General features: G+C 51.3%; 1 protein-coding gene across 1 annotated transcript; it reads right to left on the minus strand.

Annotated features, from left to right (window-relative positions):
* Positions 1-21,905: 21,905 nt before the first annotated feature.
* On the minus strand, positions 21,906-22,508 carry LOC137150231 (olfactory receptor 6B1-like). Its single transcript, XM_067544012.1, has one exon. The coding sequence runs from the start codon at positions 22,506-22,508 to the stop codon at positions 21,906-21,908; it is 603 nt and encodes a 200-aa protein (XP_067400113.1).
* Positions 22,509-27,137: the final 4,629 nt, after the last annotated feature.

Below are 27,137 nucleotides of genomic sequence, written 5' to 3' on the forward strand. Positions count from 1 at the left end.
TGAGCCTAAGGCCTCCTTTCACCTTGGGGATTAAAAAATATCTCGAATAAAAACTCCGACCTTCCTCGGCCACTGGGACTTCCTCCACCGCCCCCAGCGTGAGGAGCGACTCAATCTCCTGTACCAGGAGTTGAACCAGTGCAGGGTCCCCAAAGGGGGACAGCCTAGGAGGGGCGTCAGGGGGGGAGGCAGTGAGTTGGAGGGTATACCCTTTGGCAATCACCTCTAGGACCCACCGGTCCGTAGTAATGGCTTCCCACTCTGTAAGGAAGGGGCGAAGCCTGTCTGCAAATGGACGGTTTAGATCCCGGGGAGAAGGAAGAGTGCTACCCTCCTGCACAGGGTCAAAAACGTTTATTATTACCATTACGCCCTTTGGACGGCCCTTGTTGGCCCCCCGCAGAGGACCCTTGACAGCCTCCTCTGCCAGGACCGCGGTAGCGCTCGCGACCTCTCCTCTGCTGGGCGGGTCGAGGAGCCTGCCTAGGCGGGGGTGGCGGCTGCCTTTGGACTTGTGGCCTGGACTGCCGTCTTGAGGCCTGGGGGGTATACAACCCAAGGGACTTCAGCATGGCCCGAGAGTCCTTAAGCGCCTGGAGCTTCTCGTCAGCCTTTTCTGAAAAAAGACCTAAGCCATCGAAAGGCAAGTCTTGTATGGCCTGTTGAACCTCCTGGGTTAGGCCAGACGCCTGCAGCCAAGAACATCAGCGCATAACTACCGCCGAGGCCATTGCTCTACTAGCCGTGTCTGCTGCATCGCTAGCAGACTGTAATGCAGCGGTTGCCACCGCGGCCCCCTCCTGAAGTACCGTGGCGAAATCCGCCTCTTGGTCAGGAGGCAAGTGGGACGCAAACCTCTGCATCGAGGCCCATAAATTTTTGTTATACTTGCCGAAGAGGGCCTGGTGGTTTGCTACTCTAAACTGCAGCGCTGCAGTAGAGTAAATCTTCCTCCCAAACAAGTCTAGCTTGCGGCCTTCCTTGTCCTTAGGAGTATTCCCCTGGTTCCCCTGGCGGTCTCTCTGATTAGCCGCATCGACCACTAGAGAGCACGGCGCTGGGTGGTTATACAGGAACTCAAAAGGTTCTTTAGGAACATAGTATTTCCTCTCCACCCCCTTAGATGTGGAAGGTAGAGAGGAAGGGGTCTGCCAGAGATTCCTGGCAATCTTCATGACCCTGTCATGAACCGGCAGGGTTGCCCGGGATGGCCCGACAGCACTCGAGGGCCCAAAGAGGGGGTCCTCCTCCTCGGACATGAGTCTGAACTCCATGCCCAAGTTCTCAGCAGCCCTTTTCAAAAGGTCCTGGTGGGCACGGAAATCAAACAGGGGGGCCCTGTGATCTCTGGCCACTGCCTCATCCGGAGATGAGGAGGAGGAGAGGGGTAATGGTGCTGTGGAGGGTCCCTCCCCTGGGGCAGAGTCTTCCTCCGAAACCTGCTCCTGAGCCTTAGGGAGTGGGGGCATTGGAGGGGCCGCCACCGATTGTGTTGAGATCGAACCCTGGGGCACAGGGGCATTCCAGGGTCCCCAATATGGCCACTGCCAAGGCACCTGGGTCCAACCAGGGGCTTGCAAGGGGGGCGGCTGATGTCTCGCGGCCCTCTTGTCTCCTGAGCCTCCCATACGTCGCTTGCTCCGTCAACGGGTGGACCGGTCAGATGACGAAGACGATGTAGACTGGTGCCGACGTCTGCGGTGCCGGCGATAAGAGGAGACCGGGGATGACGATGAGGTGGAGGACCTGCCCCTATGGCGAGACGACTTGCGGTGCCGCTTACCCCCTCGAGAGCGTGAGCGGTGCCGACGATGGCGATGCTGAGGAGACTCCTCCCTCCCAGCCATCGGTGTCAGGCCCATTGATGCCGGGCCCCATCGGTGCCGGGCCCATCGGTGCCGGGCCCATCGGCGGGGGCTCCCGGGGTACCGGTGCTGCTGGTTGTGGGCCATTGTCTCTCGAGGCCACAGACAGCGACCTGGAACGATGCCAGGACGGGCTCCGCACCGGAGTTCGCGAGCCCGACAAACGGTCCCTGCCCGGGTCAGAGCTGGACCGGCGACGACTCCGGCGATGGACTCGGGACCGCCCACGGTGCCGCGGTGCCGAGTCGCTCGACGACATAGAGTTGGAGCTCAGAGGGGAGCCGACGCTCTCCACCCTCCGTGACCGTCTGGAAGGAGACTGAGATTGAGAGCGTCTCCAACCACCGGGACCACCCAGCGCGGGTTTGCCCCGAGACGCAGGTCCCTTGTCCCTCAGCCGAGGGGGGGACGGAGGCGTAGGCATGGCCATGAGGGCTCGTGCCGCGGTAAACGCCTCCGGCGTCGACGGCCCTTGCAGGTGCCGAGGACGGTGCCGGTGGGGGGGCACTCCACACCGATGACACACTCGGTGCCGACGGAGACCGGGAAGGCTCGGACGCTGGTTGAAGCGCCGACTCCATTAAGATCACCTTTAGCCTCGCATCCCGTTCCTTTTGTGTCCGAGGCTTAAAGGACTTGCAAATGCAGCGCTTGTCTCGTCGGTGCTGTTCACCCAGGCACCGGAGACAACGATCGTGCGGGTCACTGACCGGGAAGGCTTTAGCGCACAAGTCACAGTTCTTAAAGCCTGAAGAGCCCGGCATGGCTTCCAAAGAAAAAACCCCGTCCGGGGTTTTACTTATCACTAACTACTAACTAACTCTAAAACAACTATACAACAGGAAAACTCTAAAGAACAGTAACAAAGCTAGGGAATGAGCTACTTGCACACAGCAAGAGGCGATAGTTCCAGCAACCGTCACAGGCGGAAAGAAGGAACTGGGGGCCCGCGGGGCCAGCAGCGCCCTTTATACCGCGATATGAGCGCGGCACTCCAGGGGGCGCCTGAGCTGGCCCTGCGGGGCTTGCTATGGAAAAAGGTTCCGGGAATCTGTGCACTGGGTGGGCACACACCTACATTGGAATGCATTGGAGCAATCACTCGAAGAGAGAAGGATTGTTGTTTGCTATTACAAACATCAACATTTATGTATAATCCTGCAAAACAAGGTTACTTACCAGTAACTGTTGTTCTTCCAGATGTGTTGCTCATATCCATTCCAATGTAGGTGTGTGCGCGCCCAGTGCACAGATTCCCGGAACTTTTTCCCTAGCAAGCCCCGCAGGGCCAGCTCAGGCGCCCCTGGAGTGCCGCGCTCAGGTCGTGGTATAAAGGGCGCTGCTGGCCCCGCGGGCCCCCAGTCCCTTCTTTCTGCCGACTCCGACAGCGGGGACGGGGGGTGGGTTTGGAATGGATATGAGCAACACATCTCGAAGAACAACAGTTACTGGTAAGTAACCTTGTTTTCTATCTTCGAGTGATTGCTCATATGCATTCCAATATAGGTGATTAATTAGCCATACCTTGGCGGTGGGTAGGAGTTATCGGTGACCTGCCCTTGACAGCACGGCTCTGCCGAACCCCGCATCTTCCCTTGCCTGCTCCACGATGGCGTAGTGTGACGTGAACGTATGGACCGACGACCAGGTCGCTGCTGTGCAGATGTCCTGCAGGGGAACCCACTCCAGGAAAGCCGCGGAGGAGGCCTGGGCTCTAGTTAAGTGTGCCCGTACCGTACCTGGGAGGGGCATCCCTGCCTGCTCATAACATGCTTTGATGCAGGTGGTAATCCAGTTGGAGATTCCCTGGGTGGAGACAGGTGAGCCTTTCATCCTGTCCGCCACAGCCACGAAGAGCTGTGTCGACTTCCGGAAAGGCTTGATCCGCTCAATATAGTAGGCCAAGGCTCGCCTGACATCCAGCGAATGTCCTCTCCTTTCCTCCTCCGAACTGTGGGGTTTTGGAAAGAACACAGGAAGGAAAATATCTTGATTACAGTGGAACTGGGACACCACCTTAGGCATAAATGCTGGGTGGGGCCTCAGTCGGACCTTATCCTTGTAAAACACAGTGTAGGGGGGCTCCGAGGTCAATTCCCTTAGTTCGGAGACCCTCCTAGCCAAGGTAATGGCCACCAGGAAGGCTACCTTCCAAGACAGGAGGAGAAGGGAGCATGTGGCCATGGGCTCGAAGGGGTGTCTCATCAACATGTTAAGGACCAAGTTGAGGTCCCATGGCGGCACCGGGTCCCGGACCTGAGGGATGGTCCTCTCCACGACCCTTAAGGAACCTAACTGACATGGGGTGGGAAAATAGGGACCATCCATCCACTGGCTGGTGGAAAGCCGAAATGGCTGCCAGGTGTACCTTGAGGGAAGCCAGGGCCAGGCCCTGCAGCTTCAGGTGCAGCAGGTATTCTAAGATAGCCTGTATGGGTGAGAGACTCGCCTGTAAACCTTTAGATTCCGCCCACCCCGAAAACCTCCTCCACTTAGCCCTGTACGTAACTTGCGTGGATGGTTTCCTGCTACCCAAGAGAACCTGCTGGACTTGTAGGGAGCAGGCCCTCTCTCCCTCCGTCAGCCACAGAGTCTCCAGGCAGTAAGGTGGAGGGAGTCCAGGTCCGGGTGCAACAAGCGCCCCTGGTCCTGGGAGATCAAGTCGCATTGTCTGGGTAGCGGAATCGGCTCGGTGATGGAGAGGTCGAGCAGCATACTGTACCAGTGCTGTCTCGGCCATACTGGGGCGATAAGGATGACGTTCGCCCTGTCCCTCTTGATTTTGAGAAGGACTTGTGGCAAGAGCGGAATGGGGGGAATGCGTACATTAGGCCCCCTGTCCAGTCTATCAGGAATGCATCTGACAGCGAGACCGGCTCGCGACCCCTGAGCGAGCAAAACCTCAGGCATTTCCTGTTCCAGGCTGATGCGAACAGGTCTAGATGGGGAATACCCCACCTCTGGAAGATTAAAGTCACTATGTCCTGGTGTAAAGACCAGTCGTGGCGGGGTGAGAATGACCTGATGAGGCGGTCTGCCTCGTCGTTCCTGACCCCAGGGAGGTGAGAGGCAGATAAGTGAAAATCGTGCCTCACCGTGAAATCCCACAGGCGAATAGCTTCCTGGCAGAGAGCCGAGGAGCGTGCTCCCCCTTGTCTGTTCATGTAGAACATAGCTGCCGTATTGTCCGTGAGGACCTGGATTACCCTGCCCTTCAGGAATTGAAGGAAAACCTTGCAGGCCAAGCGGACCGCTCTGAGCTCGCGCACATTGATGTGCAGAGCCCTTTCCTTGGGTGACCACAGCCCCTGGGTGTCCCGGTTGCGACTGATGTGGGCTCCCAATCCCACATCGGATGCATCTGTGATGAGTGTCACTGACGGGGTTAGGTCTCTGAACGGGACTCCCTTCATCACTTCCCTTGGGTCCCTCCACCAATTGAGGGAGGACAGCACCTGTGGGGGAACCATGACCACTCTAGTTAGAGAATGCCTGTTTGGCACATACACCGAGGCTAACCATGCCTGTAGAGGCCTAAGCCTAAGGCGAGCCAGCCTCACTACATATATGGAGGCTGCCATATGTCCCAACAGCTGCAGACAATGTCTGGCCATCGTCGTGGGGGACCTGTGGAGATCGGAGATAATGGCTGCCATTGCCTCGAACCAAGTCTGCGGGAGGAAGGCTCTGGCCTGTACCGCATCCAATGTAGCTCCAATAAAATCTATACATTGTACTGGAGAGAGTGTGGATTTCTGTTCATTAATAAGTAACCCCAGTCTGGCGCATGTCTCGCAGGTGAGACGTAAGCTATTCCTCACATGGGCCCTCGACTTCCCCCGGATCAACCAGTCATCCAGGTAGGGGAAGACCTGTACCCCGCTGCGACGCAGGTGGGCCACCACCACTGCCATGCATTTAGTAAAAACTCTGGGTGCTAAGGAGAGCCCGAAGGGTAGGGACCGAAACTGGTAGTGTCGTCTGGCTACCATGAACCGTAAGAACCTCCTATGGCTGGGTAATATAGAGATGTGGAAGTACGCATCCTTCAAATCCAGGGCAGCGTACCAATGCCCAGGGTCTAAGACCGGAATGATCGTGGCAAGGGAAACCATGTGGAATTTAATGCGTCTGATATACTTATTCAGACGACGTAGGTCTAAAATGGGTCTAAGGCCCCCTTCACCTTGGGAATCAAAAAATATCTAGAATAAAATCCCTGACCTTCCTCGGTCACCGGGACTTACTCTATCGCCCCCAGCTCCAGGAGTGAATCAATCTCCTGCACCAAGAGCTGAACACGGGCAGGGTCCGTAGTAATGGCTTCCCATTCTGTAAAGAAGGGACGGAGCCTATCCGCAAACGGTCGGTTAAGATCCCGGGGAGAAGGAAAAGTACTACCCTCCTGCACAGGGTCAAAAACGTTTATTAACATTACCCCCTTTAGAAGGCCCTTGCTGACCCCCAGCAGAGGACCCTTGCCGGCCTCTTCTGTTGGGCCCACGATAGCGCTCATGACCTCTCCTCTGCTGGGCGGGTCGAGGCGCCTGCCTTGGTGGGGGTGGCGGCTGCCTCTGGACTTGAGACCGGGATTGCCGTCTTGCAACCTGGGGGATATACAGCCCCAGGGACTTCAGGGTAGCCCGAGAGTCCTTGAGGGCATGCAGTTTTTCATCAGTTTTCTCCGAAAAGACCCCCGATCCGTCGAAGGGGAGGTCTTGTATGGCCTGTTGAACCTCCGGGGACAGGCCGGACGCCTGGAGCCAAGAACAGCGGAGCATGACAACAGCGGAGGCCATCGCCCTGCTAGCAGTGTCCGCTGCATCGCTGGCAGACTGCAGGGCCGCATTTGCCACCACCTCCCCCTCCTGCAATACTGTGGCAAAATCCGCCGCTTGGTCAGGCGGTAATGTGGCAGAAAACCTTTGCAACGAGGCCCAGAGGTTTAGGTTATATTTGCCTAACAGGGCCTGGTGGTTCGCTACTCTAAACTGAAAGGCTGCAGTAGAGTAGATTTTCCTCCCAAATAAATCCAGTTTCTGACCCTCCTTGTTTTTGGGAGTGTTCCCCTGGTTCCCTTGACGGTCTCTTTGGTTGGCCGCATCGACCACCAAAGAGCTTGGGGCAGGGTGGTTATATAAAAACTCAAAGGGTTCCTTGGGGACATAATATTTTCTCTCTACCCCCTTGGATGTGGAAGGTAGAGAGGAGGGGGTCTGCCAGAGGTTCCTGGCGATCTTCATGACCCTGTCATGGACTGGTAGGGTTGCCCTTGATGGCCCCACAGACCTTGAGGGCCCAAATAAAGGGTCCTCCTCCTCAGACATGAGCTTAAACTCCATGCCCAAGTTCTCAGCTGCCCTTTTCAGGAGGTCCTGATGGGCGCAGAAATCAAACAGGGGAGCCCTGTGATCCCTGGCCACCGCATCATCCGGAGATGAGGAGGAGGATGGAGGTAAGGGTCCAGTGGAGGGTCCCTCCCCTGGGTCAGAATCCTCCTCAGAAACCTGCCCTTGTGTTTTTGGGAGTGGGGGTACCTAAGGGGCCACCGCAGATTGCAGGAACATTGACCCCTGGGCCATGGGAGCGTTCCATGGTCCTCAATATGGCCACTGCCAAGGCCCTTGGCCCCAACCCGGTGCTTGCAAGGATAGGGGCTGCTGCACCATAGCCCATTTGCCTCCAGAACCTCCCATGCGTCACTTGCCACTGCGACGTGGAGAGCGGCTGGACGACGACGATGACGACCGGTGCCGACGTCTGCGGTGCCGGTGGGAGGACGAGACCGGGGAAGATGACGTTGAGGACCTGCTCCTACGTCGGAACGACTTGCGGTGCCGCTTACCCCCTCTGGAGCGGGAGCGGTGCCGGTGCCGGTGAAGCTGAGAAGACTCTGTCCTCCAAGTCGTCGGTGCCGGGCCCATCGGCGTCGGGCCCATCGGCGTTGGGCCCATCGGCGTCGTAAATGTCGGGCCCATCGGTGCCGGCGCCAGCGGTGCCGTAAGTGCCGGGCCCATCGGTGCCGACATGGAAAGAGGCTCCCAGGTTTCTGGCGCTGACGGGCGCGGGCTACTGTCCCTCGATATACCGGACAGGGACCGTGACCGATGCCGGGACGGGCTCCGTAACGGAGTTTGCGAGCCCGAACTGCGGCCTGTGCTGGGGTCGGAGCTGGACCGACGGCGACCCCGGCGATGGACTCGGGACCGCCCACGGTGCCGCGGTGCCGAGTCGCTCGACGACCTAGAGTCGGAGCTCGGAGGGGAGTCGACGCACTCCACCCTCCATGACCGTCTGGATGGAGACTTAGATTAGGAACGTCTCCACCCACCGGGACCACCCAGCGCGGGTTTGCCCCGAGACGCAGGTCCCTTGCCCCTCGGCCGAGGGGAGGACGGAGGCGTAGGCATAGCCATGAGGGCTCGTGCCGCTGTCAACGCCTCCGGCGTTGACGGCCCTTGCAGGTGCACTCTCCCACCCCCAGGAGTCGGGGGAGGCAGCCCGCGTGGAGACACCGGGGCCGGAGTGATCTCCACGGCCCATGGCTGGGGTGTCTCCTTACTCGCTCCTTGCTGCAGTAGCAGGGAGGAGTCCTTAGGTGCGGTCAGGGACCGTGCTGTCTTCTTCGGCACCTTTGGTGCCGGTGTCGGTGCCGAGGGCGGAGCCGGTGGAGGGGCGCTCCGCACCGACGACACACTCGGTGCCGACGGTGATCGAGATGGCTCGGACGCTGGTCGGAGCGCGGACTCCATCAAAATAGCCTTCAGCCTAGCATCTCTTTCTTTTTGAGTCCGAGGCTTGAAGGACTTACAGATCCGGCACTTGTCACGTCTATGTTGCTCCCCGAGACACCGGAGGCAACGGTCGTGTGGGTCGCTGACCGGGAAGGCTTTAGCACAGAGATCGCAGTTCTTAAAGCCTGAAGAGCCCGGCATGACTCCAAGAACAGAACCCCGTCAGGGGCACTTATCTCTAACACTTAACTACTAACTATCAACAACTACTTAAGACTACACACTAAAGAAACAGTCAATAAACAAGCTAGGGTACGAATGCTACTTGCAGACAGCAAGAGGCGATAGTTCCAGCAACTGTCACAGGCGGAAAGAAGGAACTGGGGGCCCGCGGGGCCAGCAGCGCCCTTTATACCGCGACATGAGCGCGGCACTCCAGGGGGCGCCTGAGCTGGCCCTGCGGGGCTTGCTAGGGAAAAACGTTCCGGGAATCTGTGCACGGGGCGCGCACACACCTGTATTGGAATGCATATGAGCAATCACTCGAAGATAGAACTAAAAGTAGTCCTCAAAGAAACCTTAGAAATGTTAATTAAGGACTTAATGGCTGCAGCAGGAAATGCTAATTTCAAAGCAAGCGGCCTAATGAACGGAGGTCAAAGATTCAAGTTGGATTCCTCACCCTCCCTCAACAAAGGAAACCCAGGTGGATAAAAATACACTTGTCAGCCTGCTCTCTGTGTAATAGCGCTATGAATATGGATTCAAAAAAGGATCCTGTAGCTCTGAACTTTTTGGACATTCACAGGAAGTATTCCAGAGATCCCTAAAGTTGTTTCGGGCAACCCTGCGAGACTCGAGGAAAACCAGCACATTACTATATCTCTGCTATCATTCTGGAATACTTTGATTCATCTGTTAATATATTTAACCTGCTTTCACTTCTCAATACCTCTCATTTCTTTTTCTTAGCTAATAAATCTTTAGTTAGTTTACTAGAGAAATCAGCTGCCAGCATTGTCTTTGGTAATATCCAGCGTACCAGTTGATCTGGGGGCAAGTGACTGACCCCTTGGGGTTAGGCCTAACCTAATGTGATGTGATATTTGATATAGCGACCCAGATCACAAAGTCCAGTTTGTCTGAGTGCAAGAGGCGCTGGAGAGCGGAAGAGGACTGCTTGTGATTCCGTGGTAACACTGGAGAGGGATCCAAGACTGCACATCATAGAATCATAGAATATTAGAGTTGGAAGGGACCTCAGGAGGTCATCTAGTCCAACCCCCTGCTCAAAGCAGGACTAACCTCAGCTATATCATCCCGACCAGGGCTTTGTCAAGCCTCACCTTAAAAACCTCTAAGGATGGAGATTCCACCACCTCCCTAGGTAACCCATTCCAATGCTTCACCACCCTCCTAGTAAAAACTTTTTCCTAATGTCCAACCTAGACCTCCCGCCCTGCAACTTGAGATCGTTGCTCCTTGTTCTGTCATCTGCCACCACCGAGAACAGCCTAGCCCCATCCTCCCTGGAACCCCCTTTCAGGTAGTTAAAGGCCGCTATCAAATCCCCCCTCACTCTTCTCTTTTGCAGACTAAACAAGCCCAGTTCCCTCAGCCTCTCCTCATAAGTCCTGTGCTCCAGCCCCCTAATCATTTTGGTTGCCCTCCGCTGCACTCTCTCCAAATTGTCCACATCCTTTTTGTAGTGGGGGGCCCAAAACTGGACACAATATTCTAAATGCGGCCTCACCAATGCCGAATAGAGGGAAATAATCACTTCCCGTGACCTGCTGGCAATGCCCCTCCTAATGCAGCCCAATATGCCATTAGCCTTCTTGACAACCAGGGCACACTGCTGACTCATATCCAGCTTTTTATCCACCGTTACCCCCAGGTCCTTTTCTGCAGAGCTGCTGCCCAGCTCGTCGGTCCCCAGTCTATAGCTGTGCATGGGATTCTTCCTTCCTAAGTGGAGGACTCTGCACTTGTCCTTGTTGAACCTCATTAGATTTCTTTTGGCCCAATCCTCCAGTTTGTTTAGGTCACTCTGTATCCTATCCCTACATTCCAGGGTATCTACCACTCCCCCCAGCTTAGTGTCGTCCACAAACTTGCTGAGGGTGCAATTTACCCCATCCTCCAGATCATTAATAAAGATGTTGAACAAAACCGGCCCCAGGACCGACCCCTGGGGAACTCCGCTTGTGACCGGTTGCCAGCTAGACATGGAGCCATTGATCACTACTCATTGAGCCCTATGCTCCAGCCAGTTCTCTATCCATTTTAGAGTCCATTCATCCAACCCATACTTCTTTAACTTGCAGATAAGAATACTGTGAGAGACAGTATCAAAAGCTTTGCTAAAGTCAAGGTATATCACGTCCACCGCCTTCCATCCACAGAGCCAGTCACCTCATCATAGAAAGCAATCAGGTTGGTCAGGCATGACTTTCCCTTGGTGAATCCGTGTTGACTGTTCCTGATCACCTTCCTCTCCTCCAAGTGCCTTAAAATGGATTCCTTAAGGACCTGCTCCATGATTTTTCCAGGGATTGAGGTGAGGCTGACCGGTCTATAGTTCCCTGGATCCTCTTTCCTCCCTTTTTTGAAGATGGGCACTATATTTGCTTTTTTTCCAGTCCTCAGGGACCTCCCCCTGTTGCCACGAGCTTTCAAAGATAATAGCCAATGGCTCTGAAATCACCTCAGCCAACTCCCTCAGCACCCTCGGGTGCATTGCATCAGGCCCCATGGACTTGTGAATGTCCAATCCTTCTAAATAGTCTTGGAACCGTTCCTTCAGCACTGCGGGAAGTTCGCCTCCTTCCCATTCTGTGCCACCCAATACAGCAATCTGGGAGCTGATCTTGTCTGTGAAGACAGAGGCAAAAAAGGGATGGAGGACCTCAGCTTTCTCCACATCCTCCATCACTAGGTCGCTTCCCTCATTCTCTAAGGGGCCCACACTTTCTCTAATCTTCCTCTTGTTGGCAACATGCCTGTAGAAACCCTTCTTGTTCCCCTTCACGTCCCTTGCTAGCTGCAACTCCAATTGCGCTTTGGCCTTCCTGAATTCATTCCTGCACGTTCGAGCAGTGTTTATATAATCCTCCCTAGTCATCTGACCAAGCTTCCACTTCTTGTAAGCTTCTTTTTTGTGTTTAAGTTCGCCAAGGACATCTTTGTTAAGCCAAGCTGGACGCCTACCATATTTGCTATTCTTTCTGCACATCGGGATGGTTTGCTCTTGTGCCCTCAATAAGGTCTCTTTAAAAAACAGCCAGCTCTCTTGGGTTCCTTTCCCCCTCATATTAGCCTCCCAGGGAATCCTGCCCATCAGTTCCCTGAGGGAGTCAAAGTCCGCTTTTCTGAAGTCCAAGGTCCGTATCCTGCTACTCTCCTTCCTTCCTTTCGTCAGGATCCTGAACTCGACCATCTCATGGTCACTGCTGCCTAGGTTGCCACCCACTTCTACTTCTCCTACCAAATCTTCCCTGTTTGTGAGCAGCAGGTCAAGAAAAGCACGGCCCCTAGTTGGTTGCTCCAGCACTTGCACCAGGAAATTGTCTGCAACACTCTCCAAAAACTTCCTGGATTGTTTGTGCTCTGCTGTATTGCTCTTCCAGCAGATGTCAGGGTGATTGAAGTCTCCCATGAGAATCAGGCCCTGTGAACTGGAAACTTTCCCTAGTTGAGCAAAGAAAGCCTCATCTACCTCATCCTCCTGGTCTGGTGGTCTGTAACAGACACCCACCAGGACATCACTCTTATTGTTCTTGCTTCTAAGCTTAACCCAGAGACACTCAACTGACTTATCTCCAGTTTCATACTGGAGCTCAGAGCAGTCATAGTGCTCTCTTACATACAGTGCAACTCCTCCCCCTTTCGCCCCTGCCTGTCCTTCCTGAACAGTTTATACCCATCCATGACAGCGCTCCAATCATGAGAGTTATTCCACCAAGTCTCAGTTATTCCAATCATGTCGTAGTTTCTTGACTGTGCCAGGGCTTCCAGTTCTTCCTGCTTCTTTCCCAGGCTTCTTGCATTTGTGTACAGGCACTTGAGATAAGTAGCCGAGTGGCCTACTTTCACAGTATGAATCGGCAGGCCTCCCCTGCTGCACCCTCCTCCTTCTGCTTCCTTGTGGTGTCCCTCTTCCCCGTTTACCTTCGGGCTTAGGTCCCCGTCCCCCGTCGAAACTAGTTTAAAGCCCTCCTCACTAGGTTAGCCAGCCTGTCTGTGAAGATACTCTTCCCTGTCTTCGTTAGATGAATCCCGTCCCTTCCTAGTAATCCTTCTTCCTGGAACAGCATTCCATGATCGAAGAATCCAAAGCCCTCCCTTCGACACCACCTGCGTAACCACGCATTCACTTCCCCAATGCGACTGTCCATACCACCAGTTTGGAGGTCTGCCCTGATTTCTGCCAGGCTGACCTGAGATTGGCACTCATAGTTGTCCCCATTCCAGACAGCATGACAGCTGGACTTGGTTTGTTTTCAATCTCAGATGGGTCGCTAAGGGGTGGGAACTAGTCTGAAGGTAAAAAACTCACTGAGGACGGCATCTCTTGGGTTTTCGCTCCTGAGATCCAAAAGGTGTGAGAAAATCTCTGTATAAACTCAGAAGGCTACACGTTCATATGTATATGCACCAAAGTTCTCGACTTCGGGGGCACATTTTGCATAGAAAACTTCCTCAACATGAATAACAGTGACATGACATCAGTGCCCCTCAATCCTGACCCGCAGCCCCCTGCTGCCCCTGTCCAGGGCTCCTGACCCCAATCTCTGCCTGTGTCTCTCAATTCCGAGCTGCAGCCCTGGGCTCCCCATTCCCCAGCCAGCTCTGCCTATGCCCAGAGTACTGACAACCCTGACCAGTTGCCCCATCAACCCTGACCAGTTGCCCCACTTTATGAAGTCACTGCTATTTGCATGTCACTGAGCAACTGGAGGTTCCAGGAGCCGGCTCAGAACCAACACATCAGGTCCTGGTCTCCGTTCTGCGTGGTTGAGCCATGAACCAAGAGGCGCTGTGCCTGCCGCAGTGTTTCCCTGGGCAGCGTCCCGAGTGGTACGAAGTGGGGATGGAGAACCTCCCGCAATGCCAGCCTCCCCTGGCGATAGCAACAGGGGCCCTGGGTTGGCCCGGGCCGGCTTATTGGCCCCTGGCCCTCACCCTGGCACTGGGCATAGTGATCTTCAAGATCCTGCTCCCCCGGTGGGGCCATTCACCAAAGAAAGTAAGTCAGGGCCTGAGTTTAACGGGGTGAGCCCATGGGACTCCCTGCTGCTGGATTGTTAGAAGGGGTGTAGCCTGCGGGACTTCCTGGCGCTGGAGTATTAGTAGGCTTAGTCTGCAAGAGCCCCTGCCAGTGGGCTGACAGCAGGGCTAACTTGTGGGACTCCTTGGACTTTGGAGGGGTTCTCCTGCTGGATTGCCTGACACTTGGTGTCAGCATCCTGACAAGGGCAGCAGGGCCCAACCTGAGACTAGGCGTAACACAGGTGTCGTATGCAGGTTCCAGGCCAGGGTCGATACCTAGGGTCCAGAGTCCTGGTCAGGAAGTGAGGTCCCAGCCAGGAGCAGGAATGGTCATGGCAGCTACAGGAGACCCGCACTGTGCCTTGTCCCCTTTCTGGAATTCCCCTTGGGTTGCTATAGGGCAGGGAGCCAATCAAGAGCCATGAGGCTGCTGCCGGTCAGACCCCTTGAGGCGGGACTTCCCATGGTTTGTGTCTGAAGCAGCTCATGGGCATGGAGAGCGAGCTGGTTATAGATGCCGCTGGGGGGGGGCAGCAAGGAGGTGTCTGGAGACCTGCCAGGCCTGAAACTTGGTCATTAGTGGGATGAACCTGTGTGGCTCCCTGCCTGTCGATTATTACTGGGGCTAACCTGAGGTACCCGCTGCCATTAGAGGGTTTCTCCTGCAGGTCATGAGTGGGGTTAACCCGGGGGACTACCTGACAAAGGGCTATCGGTGTTGCTAACCTGCTAATTCCGTGCCACTGAGCTATTAGCGCGGCTAAATGGAGGAGGTCCCGGCTGTGGGATGTAGCTGGGGACACCCTGCTTCTGGTTTATAAGTGGAATTAAGTCCTGGGATCCCCTGCCTGAAGATGGGGCTATACGGCCTTTAGCTGTCAAAAAGTGGAGAGTTTAGTGCCCTTGGGGAGTGGTGTGACAGGTGCTGCAATGATAATACAAACTCCCTGCTATTAGTTTATTATTGGGGTTAACCTGTGGGACTACCTGCCACATGATAGTACTCGGATTGGACAGCACTCAGCCTGTTTATATTGGGGTTAAGCTGTACATCTGTCCTCCACATAGAGGCTCACTCCTAGGGCTGGGGGGGCTGCAGGGGCTGAACCCCAGCCTCCTTCCCTGCATTTTTGTCCCCTCTCCAGCCCAAGCCACGCTCAAGGCGGATGGACCTGGCCGATGTGCTGGACCTTCTGGAAGTCATGATGGAGGAGATGAGGGAGGAGCTCAGTGCTTCGAGAGGCGGGGACCTGCCTAGCATCGCTAGGGACCCCTGAGCCAGGCAGGACCCCAAGCAGGCAGCGGCTGGACTGACTGCAATAAAGAGCCTTGGGAGCTGGACCCTTGTCTCTGAGTCCTTGGGATTGGGGATTCACCCTCATGCTCCAAGGGGTCAGGAAGAAAAGGCTGCATTCCTCTAACGGGCCTAATCCAGGGCAGCAGTGAGGGGCGGCTGTTAACTGGGCTAGATCCTCTGACCCTCCTGAGTCAGCCAGTCCCCGCCGTGGAACTGGATGGAAGCCGGTGCCCCCTAGAGAGGAAAGGCCCCCTATCCCGTTCCCTGCTCCCCTGAGCCAGTCAGTCCCCTGCCCTGGAGCTGGAGCCGTACAGTGTCCTGGAGAAGGGAAAGGCCCCCTGTCTTATGCCTATAAAAGCCGATTCAACTCTAATCAAAGTGCAAGGATTTAAAGACACACGACACTGTTTTCTAACCCACCAACTGGGTTTTCCATCCCTTTAGGATTCTCATTTATGAACATGAAAGAAACTGAACAGAAAAAAACAACGCCACATGGGACAACACTTTTGTGTCTCTTGGCGGTGGAATAGTGTTCCTTTCCATGGTCAAACCTGGCTCTTCCACACAGGGCAAATGCCACCCAGCGGGTGTATCACTAAAAGCAATCTGCAGAACTGCCTGCCACAGGGTAACGAGAGCATGGGGCTGTTGAAAATGTCCTTTGCCAGGCTGTCAGCTGGGTTCACCTGTAGAACTCCCTGCCACAAGATGTTGCGGAGGTTTAAGCCCATAGTACGGCGAACCAGCAGGACTCCCTGTTTCAGGACCTTGGCAGCAGGGTTAAACTGAAGAACTGAAAAGATATTATGACAGGGATTTAATCCCAGAGACAAGCAATCAAGGGGTAACCTGTGAGGCTCCCCGCCACAGGACATATGACTGGGTTTAACCCATAGAAAACTCCCAAAGGCAGGCTGCTGGTCGGAAAGACTCCTTGCCACATGATCTTGGGAGTCTGAAGGTGGAAAGTGACCTGATATTTAACTGGGCTGTAAACCTTGGACAGAGCTAGTGGGCAGGGAAATAGGCAGGATAACCTGCTGAACTCCCTGGCACAGGATATAAGGCTGCATTTTAGCCTGTGGAAAACTCCCTGCGGAGGCAATTAGGAGTTAAGCAGTGGAATTCCCTGCTACATGATATGGCTTGGGAAAAACTTGTGGAAAAACTCCTGAGGTAGGAGTCATTCGGAGGAGAAATAGCCTTTAGAACTCCCCGCCATGTTACGAGCAGCACCGACCTTTGGAAGTGCCCATCCCTGGCGAAAGGGGGCGTGAGAATGAAAGTGCTGGTGCCCCTGCAGCCCCTTGGGGGAAGAAGGCCCCTAGCATGACAGACTCAAGTCCATGGGGAAGTGCTGGGGGTTCAGTGCCCCCCAGGAGCTCCCCCAGTGGGTCTGGGGAGCTGTGCAGGCTGAGCAGGGTGCTGGCAGCCTCCTGAGTGACCACCCGGCTGTACTCCAGTTCCACGGCTGACAGTATCCTCCGATGCTCTGCCCTATCCAATTTTAAACGCCAGCCACCTTGATCACGTAGCTTTGGCAGGTTTCCCAGTGGGCACTGTTAAAAGGCTAGTGGTATTCCACCAGAGCCAGAGAGTTTTGCTTTCGTTGTCTAAGCGGCCAGGAAGAACGTTGACGTAAAGGCATTCGGAAGAGCCTCCAAAGGGGTTTAAAAACAACATTCAGAGAGGGCTGGATTGGATACTGGGGTGATTGAAGGGCCTGGTATCAGTCTCGGGACATTTTGTAACACGCAGAGCAGTGATTGGTTTCAGGAAGAGGATTCTTACACAAGGCTCAGTAATAAGAGATCCAGCAAGTGACGGTTGAGGATGGCAGTTGGAAGGGGGGATTCCCTCCTCCTGGCTCCTAGCCCCTCCCCTATCCATGTTGACGTTCTCACTCCGAAGGTAACCCCCCCTTCCCTGGCACATAACTCCCTGCCCTGCCCTGCCCTTCTAATTAGCATAAAAGGTGATGCTAATTAGCATAAAAGGCTAGGCCAATTAGCATAGAAGGTGTGGCTAATTAGCATATTAAGCAATTGCTTGGTTTAAGAGTATTTTTACCTCAGAACCTAATTAACATGGCAGTCCTGTGCTGCTGGTGATCAAACACTCCAATAGACCAGCTAACGGCGCATAGTTCTGATACAAGAGATTTCATTGTTAGCATTGCTGTGGCACTGAAGATCCACCTTGACTCTGAAACTTCTTCCAGGGTCTGGGAAAGGAACTATTTGCAGTTTTCTAATTTCAGGTTCCTGGACTTCAATGCTTCCGTACTCTGGGCTTTTCCAAGAAGCATAAGGGAGTTAGGTGCCAAGCTCTCACAGCAATTCAGTGGCAGTTGACTGTGTGTCTTGTGTACATTACCCTGCTTTGAAAATTCCAGCCAAAATGTGGAAAGCCCCTTGTTCTATCTGCATTTTATCTGAGCAACGATTTTCAAAAACACTGACGTGAATATCCAAAGAGACTTTAGTGCCTGAGTCCTGTCGACTTTCAGTGAGACTCAGTTACTAAAGCTCAGCAGCAGAAGACTCTTTTGAGAAATGGACTTAGGCACCTAAATCACTTTGACACCTTTTCAAACATTACCAAACTGATTATCTGATGTCGGGTCTTCAGAGCAGCAGGAGGTTCTTTTTGGGAAAGTGCAAGCTCAGCTACCTATGCTGAGACTTTCGAATCTGCCTCAGGGAATTGAATGGCAACTCAGTGTCTAAATCACTTAGGCTGTTGTGAAACTATCAGCTGTCAACTTGATTCATAGAACTAGTGAGTTATTGCTTCACAATCAAAATAACATTCACCCAGTAAACAGATTTGTTTTAGGATGAAATCTTTTTTTCTCTCCATGACTTTTCCTTTGAGACTACAAGTTTGACTCGACCGACACGGTCTTAAAAGAAACCGGAACTTTCCCTTGCCTGTTACATTCTATTAGCAGATGTGCCTCAGGAGACAGCCCCTTCCCACAGAAGGATAGATAATAAGCAGAAAAGACGTTCCCCGTTTGGCGCAGAGTATGATGCGCAGGGCATGTTACCAGACATAACAGAGCCAGGGGAGCACATCTGGGTTACGTCATTCTATTTACAGGGAAGTACGGGACTGCGGTGAGGAGAGACAATGGACTGAATAACCAGGGTCCTAGGCTCTGAAATGCTGAGTGAGGAGGTGACATCCGACTCCAGCTGCTCACAGACCTGCCTTAGAGGTAAAGCTACCTTTTCCCTTCCTGGTTCTTGAGTCTGCAGGTTTTTGAAGGCATGTAAGTTTGCTAGGTAACTAATCCCGTGGCAATCCAAGGGCAATGGGGCAATGATCGCTCTCACGTTCCCAACCCAAAGCAAAATTTGGACTGAATTTGGAAAAAGACAACAGCTGCCAGGTCACTGCTCTCCTAGCTCCCTATCTGGCTCCATCACCATGGTATCTGGGCACCTCTCTTGTCTTGCATGGATCTATCCTCCTACCACCCCAGTATGGTGCTGTTATCCCTGCTTTACCGATGGGGGACCTGGCTCACAGAGGGACAGATGGATAGAGGGATTTCAGCTCCTAATGACAAAGAGACCCTTAGAGGGATTTGAAATCGACGGGTGTTAGCCACGGACCCTACTCAGGCACCCGGGTGCAATTTTAGGTGCCCGCCAGCCTTTGGAAATCCGACCTCAAGTCCCGCACTGTGCTCGTGACAAAGGACGGAATTCAACCAACGTCTGCCAAGTCTAAGACGAGCTCTTCAAACACTGGAGAATCCTTGATTCCCCTTTCACCATCCCTCTGCGAAGCGCACAAGGCTTTCCTTTCCTTTCTGGCACTGACCTCGCTGGGGTGCCAAGGGGCTGGGTGAGATGACGTGGGGAAAAGGGAGCTGATATTTGCTGTTGTGCTGGATGCTAGGGGAGGAGACACTGGCAATAAGCTGGCTTGGCAGAATTCATGGCTGGAGCAGGGTTGGCTGCACTTTTGGGGACTAATTCTGATTTGTGTTGCTTCTTCCTTCAATTTTTAGCAATTTCAATTTTTACATCTGTAGGAAATTTGGTGGGGGGGGCAGGGTTGGGCTCAGGGTTAGGGCAGCGCTGACAGCAGGGCTGTGGGGGGGATCCCAGCCACAACCCTGGAAATACAGGTGGCTCCCTGCACAGCTGAGGGTTTTTTAAGACCCGGCTTGACAAAGCCCTGGTTGGGATGATTTAGTCAGGGTAGGTCTTACTTTGAGCAGGGGGTTGGATTAGATGACTTCCTGAGGTCCCGTCCAACCCTCATCTTCTAGCAGACTGTCCTAGCAGTCCGTTTTCCTTACAATTCACTTGCAGCAAACTTCCCCCTGCACCCTCCTCCACTGCAATTCCCAGCTCTATTTGCTTGGTTGGTTTCTTTGTTGTAGCTTCCCTTCAAATGTAAAATCGCCACCCATTTCAGCCGTGGCGCACCAACCTGTTTTGTGCTGCTTATAGACACTAGGCAGTGACAGATGTGACTCTCTGAAGCAATAGCCATCTAGTCAGTCTCCTAGAGCTGTCTGCACTGCTGTGTCTGAGTCCCATCACCACAGTATTTGAGTGCTTGATACCATCTGCCACAGTACTGCACAGCTTTCCAGAGAGACCAATGTTTTGTGGAACCTGCAGTCTGCCCAGATAGGGAATATGTCCCAGAGACCAAGAGAGATGGCGTTTCCCCTCCCCATTGGTGAGTCATATGGCGTTTCTGAGGTGGTGTTTTCAAACGCAGAGTGTCACACATATTAGTAACTACTTTTCAATAGAAGTAATGTATTATTGATTACTTTGGGAATACTTTGAAAGGATTATTCCACAAGAAAAACCCTCCAAATAGATCTATAATTCAAGGACACCTTAAATATTTATTCCACTCAGCCTCATAACTTTAACATCTATTCTGCCTCAAATTTCCAGGAATTGATTTTCTTCATACAAAATACATTGTTTCTAATATATTGTGATGGCTAGAGTCAACAGATGGCACCATTACTCTTAGTCTTACAAGATCTTTTTCTTAACATATGAGCAACTGTTCAGCCTTTGGAGAAATGCTCTATTGTTGTTAGTTTGATGATGCAGTTCTTCTGGAAGGAACTGTTGCAAATAGGAAGAGGGTTTGCTCTTTGCTTTAATCTCTCTAACTAGAGGCAATTCTTCAGGTGGAGTTACTGGAGCGTGGGCTGAGATTTCTAACAGAGGGCGATTGCCTGTTTGTCATTTGTGACCACCTGTGTTCCAGGACTGGCGTATAGAGTGTAAACAAATAAATTGCAAAAGAAAATATTCATAATTTCTCCTTCAGTGATAAGCCAACCTGCATGGCCCCAACATCAGATAGCTAGAAAGACAGACAGACAGACAGATAGATATGAGAGTGTATACTAATGGTACCTCAGGATGATCTCATTGAAGTTGACAGGAGCTGCAGGTGCTCAGAGCTTCGAACATATCAGGCCCAAGGTGTTGGAAGCTGAGTGCTCAATAATTAATCCAGTTTAAAGCTGGGAAATGTGTTGGTCACACTGACACTGAGTACTTTTAAGGTGAATTTTCCTTTGCTCCCCTCAGCCCCCTGCCAACTTTTTTTTTCTTATTTAGCAGTTTTGGGGAGCTTGGGGGCACATTGCTGTAATTGAAAACTGAATTTTTGTGGCACAAAATTTTCAATAAAATCTACATTTGAAGAAAACAAATCTTCCAAACCTTCCTGGAACATTTTTGACCAGATCTACCAAAAATTAGCATAGATGTTAATGTAATTACCATTTTTTATTTTAATTTTAAATCAAATTTGCAAGAAAAATATTTTAAGATGGCGGCGCTAGTCGAAGTAATGAAAATTCACTTCAGTTTTTGTTGGCTGTTTAAGACACAAAGAACAGTTCTGACGTGTGTTTTTATGCCAACATTGTCTCAGAAGTCACTTATCTGTTGCCTCCTTTTTATTAAAAGCTTTAACAGAAGCCACCCGAGGCACCAGACTATTAAAAACCATGTGAAAATTCCTGTGAATCTTTGTCGAAAGAAAACAATCAGCTCTCACTTTGTCTGAAATTTTGACTATGATCAAATAAAGATTTTAAAATGTTTTTAATTTGGAGAAATTCCTCTTTCCTCTCCCCTCTCTCACATTCTAATTTTCCCATTTTTTAAAAATGATCCCTCCCTTGTTTCCCCCACTCACACATTTTCTCTTAGTTTTCAGGTCTTTGTTCTTGTTCCTTTAAAGGCAGGGAGAAGAAGGATGTAGAAAGTATAATTTTCTCTCACTTTCAAATTTTCTTTTGCTTTTCATGTTTCAAAGAAAGAGAGAAAGAGATTAAAATAAAAAGATTTTTTTCACAATTTACCACGGGGGAAGGGGATTAAAATATATGAGAAAGTAGCTCAAAACGGCTCTTCACAGGGATGTTAGTATGAAATAGCTCGGGTGTGAATTTAAAGTGCAATTGTTATTCTGCACTGACGCTCCCACTGCACAGCAATATGATTTGCACTAGCTACGCCGGGCTTTTCCCCAGAAGCACAAGCCCTTAGTTTGAACTGTCTCAATTCCTGTGAAAATTAGCAATGAGTTGACAGCTCTTCTTAGGGCCTCCTTGACCTCTCTGTTCCTCAGGCTGTAGATGAGGGGGTTGACCATGGGAGTGAGAATGGTGTAGAAGACGGCGAACACTTTGTTAAGGATCCTCAGTGTGTCGGTGTCTGGCAGCACTTAGACAATGATCAGGGCCCCATAGAAAAGTGTCACCACGATGAGGTGAGAGGAGCAGGTGGAAAATGCTTTCTGCCTCCCGGTGGTGGACGGGACTCTCAGGATGGTGGCGATGATGCACACATAGGACACCAGGGTTAATAGAAATGGGGGCAGGGTGTATACGGAGGCCAGAATGAAAGTCATGGTGTCCACCAGGCTGGTGTCACTGCAGGACAGCTTTTTTACTGGGATGATGTCACACAAAAAATGGTCAACTTCGTTGGGGCCACAAAAAGATAACTGTGATATCAAGGATGTCAATGTGCTACTAGCCAGAAGCCCGCTGATCAAAGAGCCAGCTGCTAGCTGGAGGCAGAACCTGCCATTCATGAGGACTGCGTAATGCAGTGGTTTGCATATCGCTAAATACTGGTCGTAAGACATCAGAGACAAGAGGTAACACTCAACACTTACGAGAAAAGCAAAGAAATAATATTGTATGATGCACATTCTGAATGAGATGGTCCTGTTCCCAGTCAGGAGACTGGCTAGTATCCTGGGCAGGATGGTGGAGGAGTAGCAGGTCTCCAAGCAGGACAAGTTCCCCAGGAAGAAGTACATGGGGCTGATCAGCTACAACTAGCACAACAGTGAGGATATTCCCAGACACAGACATAATGTAGATCATTAGAAACAGCAGGAAAAGAAGGATCTGTAGTTCTGGAAGATTTCCAAATCCGAGGAGGATGACGTCTGAGATGGACGTTTGATTTCCCCATTCTGTGGTCGCCATCGGGTGTATCTATGGGAAAGGAAACAAATTATAGGGCTGTTATCAAGGGTCTCCTATGGACCGCCAAATCAGGAAGAGAAGGTGGATGAGGCATTTCTAGAACAAATAACAAAACTATCCAAACCACATTGCCTGGTACTAATGGAGGACTTTAAATACCCTGACATCAGTTGGAAAAGTACAGCAAAACACAACATTTCCAATAAGTTCTTGGAATGTATTGGGGACAATTTTTTTTCTTCAGAGAGTGGATGAAGTAGCCAGGGGGAAAGCCAGTTTAGATTTGATTCTGAACAACAGGGAGGAATTGGTTGTGAATCTGCAGGAGGAGGGCAATTTGGGTGACAGGAAATATGAAATGATAGATTTCATGATTCTAAGCAAAGATAGGAGAGAGAGCTTCAGAAAAAGGATGATGGACATCAAAAAGAGCAGACTTTAACAAACTCAGAGAACTGGTAGGTAAGGTCCCATGCAGAATCACTTGGGGAGAAAATCAGAAAGGTTAAGGTACAAAATGAGTTACACCTAGCAAAGGACATAAAAGGCGATAAGAAGTGTTTTTTTAAAAAATACCTTCGGATCAAAACAAAGGAAAGTAATAGGTCTTCCACTTGGTGGGGAAAGTGGAGTGTTTAAAGCCTATTTTGCTTCAGTCTTCACTAAAAATGTTCAAAGTGATGAGATATTGTGCACAATTAACATTAACAACAAAGGAGGAGGAACACAAGTCAAAATAGGGAAAGAACTGTTAAAGAATAAAAAAATTAGGTGGTATTTTCAAAACTGCCTTGTGGGTTAGACACCCCAAACCTTACAAAACTTTTTTGAAAGGCCCAGCCATCTTCTGGTTCTCGGTACTTTTGTAAACCTCAGTCTCATTTTTTTCCTGGTTTAATTTATATCACATTGGACACATTTTGAATCTACTTGAATGTGATAGTCACTTAATGCATAGATCTCATTGGTGTGGAAGAGCATTTAACAGGATTGGAATGAAAAGGTTTAGAGAATTATTTTGAATAATAAAAATAATGACCACCGCCACAGTAGCTAGGACAGAAAGGTCTAAGGGGAATAAACCCTTCTATTTCACGTCATAACCAGACATAGTCAACAAGAAGTTAGGCAGAAATTTTCATTATCAGATTATTAATCCCAAATTGTGCATTACATGGATTTTATACTTTCTTAGAATAACAAAATTCATCAGTTGAGGATGTAAAGGAATGAACTACCAAATGGAAACCTTGGAAAACTTCTCCATCTTTAATTTATCTAATAACAACTGATAACGTTGAGATTGATGTTACATGGAGTTATGAAATGACATTTTAATATTCCCAGGCTAGCCTAGTGCTTAGTTACAGTGACCAGTTTCACACGTCTTTTTTATGCTCCTTAGATATGCCCATTTTATTAGCCAACATGTGAGTCACAAGGGTGATGCATAAGTGTCTCATTTCCGGGGTCCGTAATGGGTGAAATACTCACGCTGTTAAAGTGCATGAGCTCTCCCATGCAGTTCAACAGGGCCGAGATTTCACCTTCTATTTTCAAAAGGTATTCCTACTTATTTCTGCTGTTTAATTTTGAAATTAGAGGCATAGATGATGATGGTTACCTGAAATACGGGTATATTTCAAGCTTGGAATGCTGGTCTCTCTTTTCTCTGGGATTCAGTTCCACTTTCTCCATCACCTCTCAAATTTAAAGACTCACTAAAGAGCAATGCAGGTGCTAGAACCACAATCTGCCCTGGAAGGTGTTCCTTCTCTGCTGTTTCTGAAATGCAGATGCCTCCTTATGTGTATATCATTCACTAAAGAAGCTGGGGTCTCTCCTGATACTGCTGAACTACATTTGGAACAAGTGAGCCAGGAGAGTTCCTGGGTTTTCCCTACGGACAAAACAAATAAGGATCCTGAAGCAATCAGCCTCCCACTCTCAAAGGACGTCCCTCCTCTGATACCTGATCTATTGGATCATTGCTCAACGTTATGCGTGTAAAGTCTGGTTCGTCCCAGCCTGACCTGAGGGGGGATTCTCTGCGGCAACATGCATGAGGTCAGAGATGCAGGCAAGGAAGAAAAAAAGGAGAGAGTAGCCGTCACGTAAGGAGTCAAAGGGAAAACAGACACGGGGCTGGTCTACTCAACAAAGTGACCTGCACGATGTAAATAAAGCAACCCAAGCCCTGCTGTACACACCACTAGGTTGATGAAAGAATTCTTCCATCTGCCTAAGTACCGCTTCACAGAGAGATGGATTTATGAAAGTGGCAGAAGAATTCCTTCCTTTGCTGTCATGAATGTCCATATGACAGTGGTGCAGCCGTGCCGCTGTCATGTTTCAACAGTAGCTGTACCCTAAGATGGCCCCACTCAAGACCTAGTGAGAATTCAGGAGTAGCTGCCATCTCTCTGCCCCTGTCTCAAATGAACTCACGCAGGAAATTGACAACAACCAAAACCACCCTCTCTTGCAAGGATCCGTGGCAACTGAACCCAGGTTTGTGGGGGCTTGGGTCAGCTGATGGCTCCTTGTCACCAACAGGGGGCCATGGAGAGCTTCAGCCAAGGAACAATGCAGAGATTAGGCACGGCAGGAAGTACTGCCCTAAGGGTCCAGAGTGAGAGACCCCTGAGGCCCTGTGATTGGCCCATGGTCACTATTTAACCCTGGAGGGTGGCCCAGGAAGAAGTCTAGGTAACCACACGGACTTGAGGCCTGCTTTGATTCCAGACCTCACTTTGATTTCTGATCTCCGGTCTCCGACTCTGACCCCCGCTTTTGTTCATCGATCCCGGCTCTAGCAACTGCTCATTGACTGCCCCCTCATGGCCATCCTTGACCTGTGGATATAAGCCCAGCCATCACTAGTAGGCCAGATCGCCTCCGCCCTGACCCCTTACAATATCACCCATGGGCGAACACTTATCACCAAGGGATCACTCTATGTCTGACCTCTCAGTCCTCATCCTCAGAGAAAACCTGAGAAACTTTGAGAAAGAACAATGTGGAACAGAACAGATTTGGAAAATATAAAAAGGCATATCAGCTGTTTTTAACACCAGGAAAAAGTATTAGTAATTCGCCCTGGAGCAGAGGGAAGTGATGGTTTGGCTCAAGAAGAAAGACTTACCATTTTTAATTTTCATGACATTACTCTGGACCATCTATTACAAAAGCAAGCTGTTCTAGATGGCAAGATAGGTCGGGGTGCCCAAGGGGACAGTCTGTGACTACATGCTAAGGCTGTTATAGTTCTTGAGGCGTTCACATTTCATACTTGGTGGGTGAAATCTAATTCTAGAACATGCAGCCAGTTTGGGGTTTGTGCCCTGACTAGTAACCATCTACCCAGAGGTTGGTACCCATGTTCATAAGCCACTCCATCCAGCTTGGCCCTGGGCTGGCCCACTGCTGTGGGGGGCTGTCTCATGTCACCCCCAACCAGAACAATCTCCAAGGGAATTTTGCAGAGGCAGATCAGGCAGGGCCAGGCTGCAGGGGCTGTGTCAGGTCACCCCGATGGGCAGAGGGGTGATGTCCAGTGGGGGTCTGGGCTAAAGAGGAGAATGTGTGAGCATGTCTCTCTTGTGCTCAGGGACCCAAGAGAGTGAGGTTCCCAGCTGGGCCTGAGCCCTCAGACGAGGCAGGGGACATAGCCAGGGCAGAGGATGAATGAGGCAGAGGAGACAGTAAAACCCTCTAACCTCAGCCCAGGAGGTGAAGTGTGCAGAGCGGATTTGCTATAAACTGGCCCTAGAGCTCTGGGGAAATCAGTGGAGTTGCCCAGTCCAGGGTGTAAAAGCCAGGCAGGCCCCTTACTGTCCAGCTCAGGCAGAAGAATTGAACCCAGCCCTACAGCCCCGTTCCCCTGCATCCTGCACCAGCGCATGCCGCTATTTGCAACCAGATGCCAGGGACCTACCAGCGATGTACTGAATCCTTGGAATGTTGCAGTCTGACTCACCTTCAGCATCACTGCTCCCTTTGAGGGGGTGCTGGTCCATGACCCGGCTCCTTGAGCTATGCTCATAACCATCGTAATATAATGTATCCAGGGGGTATTTGGAGAAAGATTTTTAAATTAAGAATAATAATCCCTAGCTCTTATAGTGCATTTCTTCAGCAGGTCTCAGACTGCTTTGCAAAGCAGGTGTCATTAGCCCCATTTTACAGATGGGAACTTGAGGCAGAGCCAAGGGAAGAGGCTTGCTCAAAGTCACCCAGCAGGCCAGTGTTCGCTCCACTAGGGCTCATTGCCCTCTGTTGCCTGTTGCCAGACGCCAACACACTGAGAGACCTACACAAACTCTTCTCTGAGTTCTACACAGTCCTGACTCCCATAGCCAACCCCCTCATCTACAGCCTGAGAAACAGAGAGGTCAAAGAGACCCTGAGAAAAGCTCTCAGGAGATTTATGGTTTCACAAGCATCCAGAAGTTCCT

This window comes from Emydura macquarii, unplaced genomic scaffold (genome assembly GCF_026122565.2).
Source record: "Emydura macquarii macquarii isolate MOO-44397 ecotype Brisbane River unplaced genomic scaffold, CSIRO-AGI_Emac_v2 contig_126, whole genome shotgun sequence".
In the NCBI taxonomy this organism is placed as follows: Eukaryota; Metazoa; Chordata; order Testudines; family Chelidae; genus Emydura; species Emydura macquarii.

Bases quoted from the DNA above. Each gene is read 5' to 3' on its own strand.
- LOC137150231 (XM_067544012.1), bottom strand. From the start codon at position 22,508: ATGTACTTCTTCCTGGGGAACTTGTCCTGCTTGGAGACCTGCTACTCC.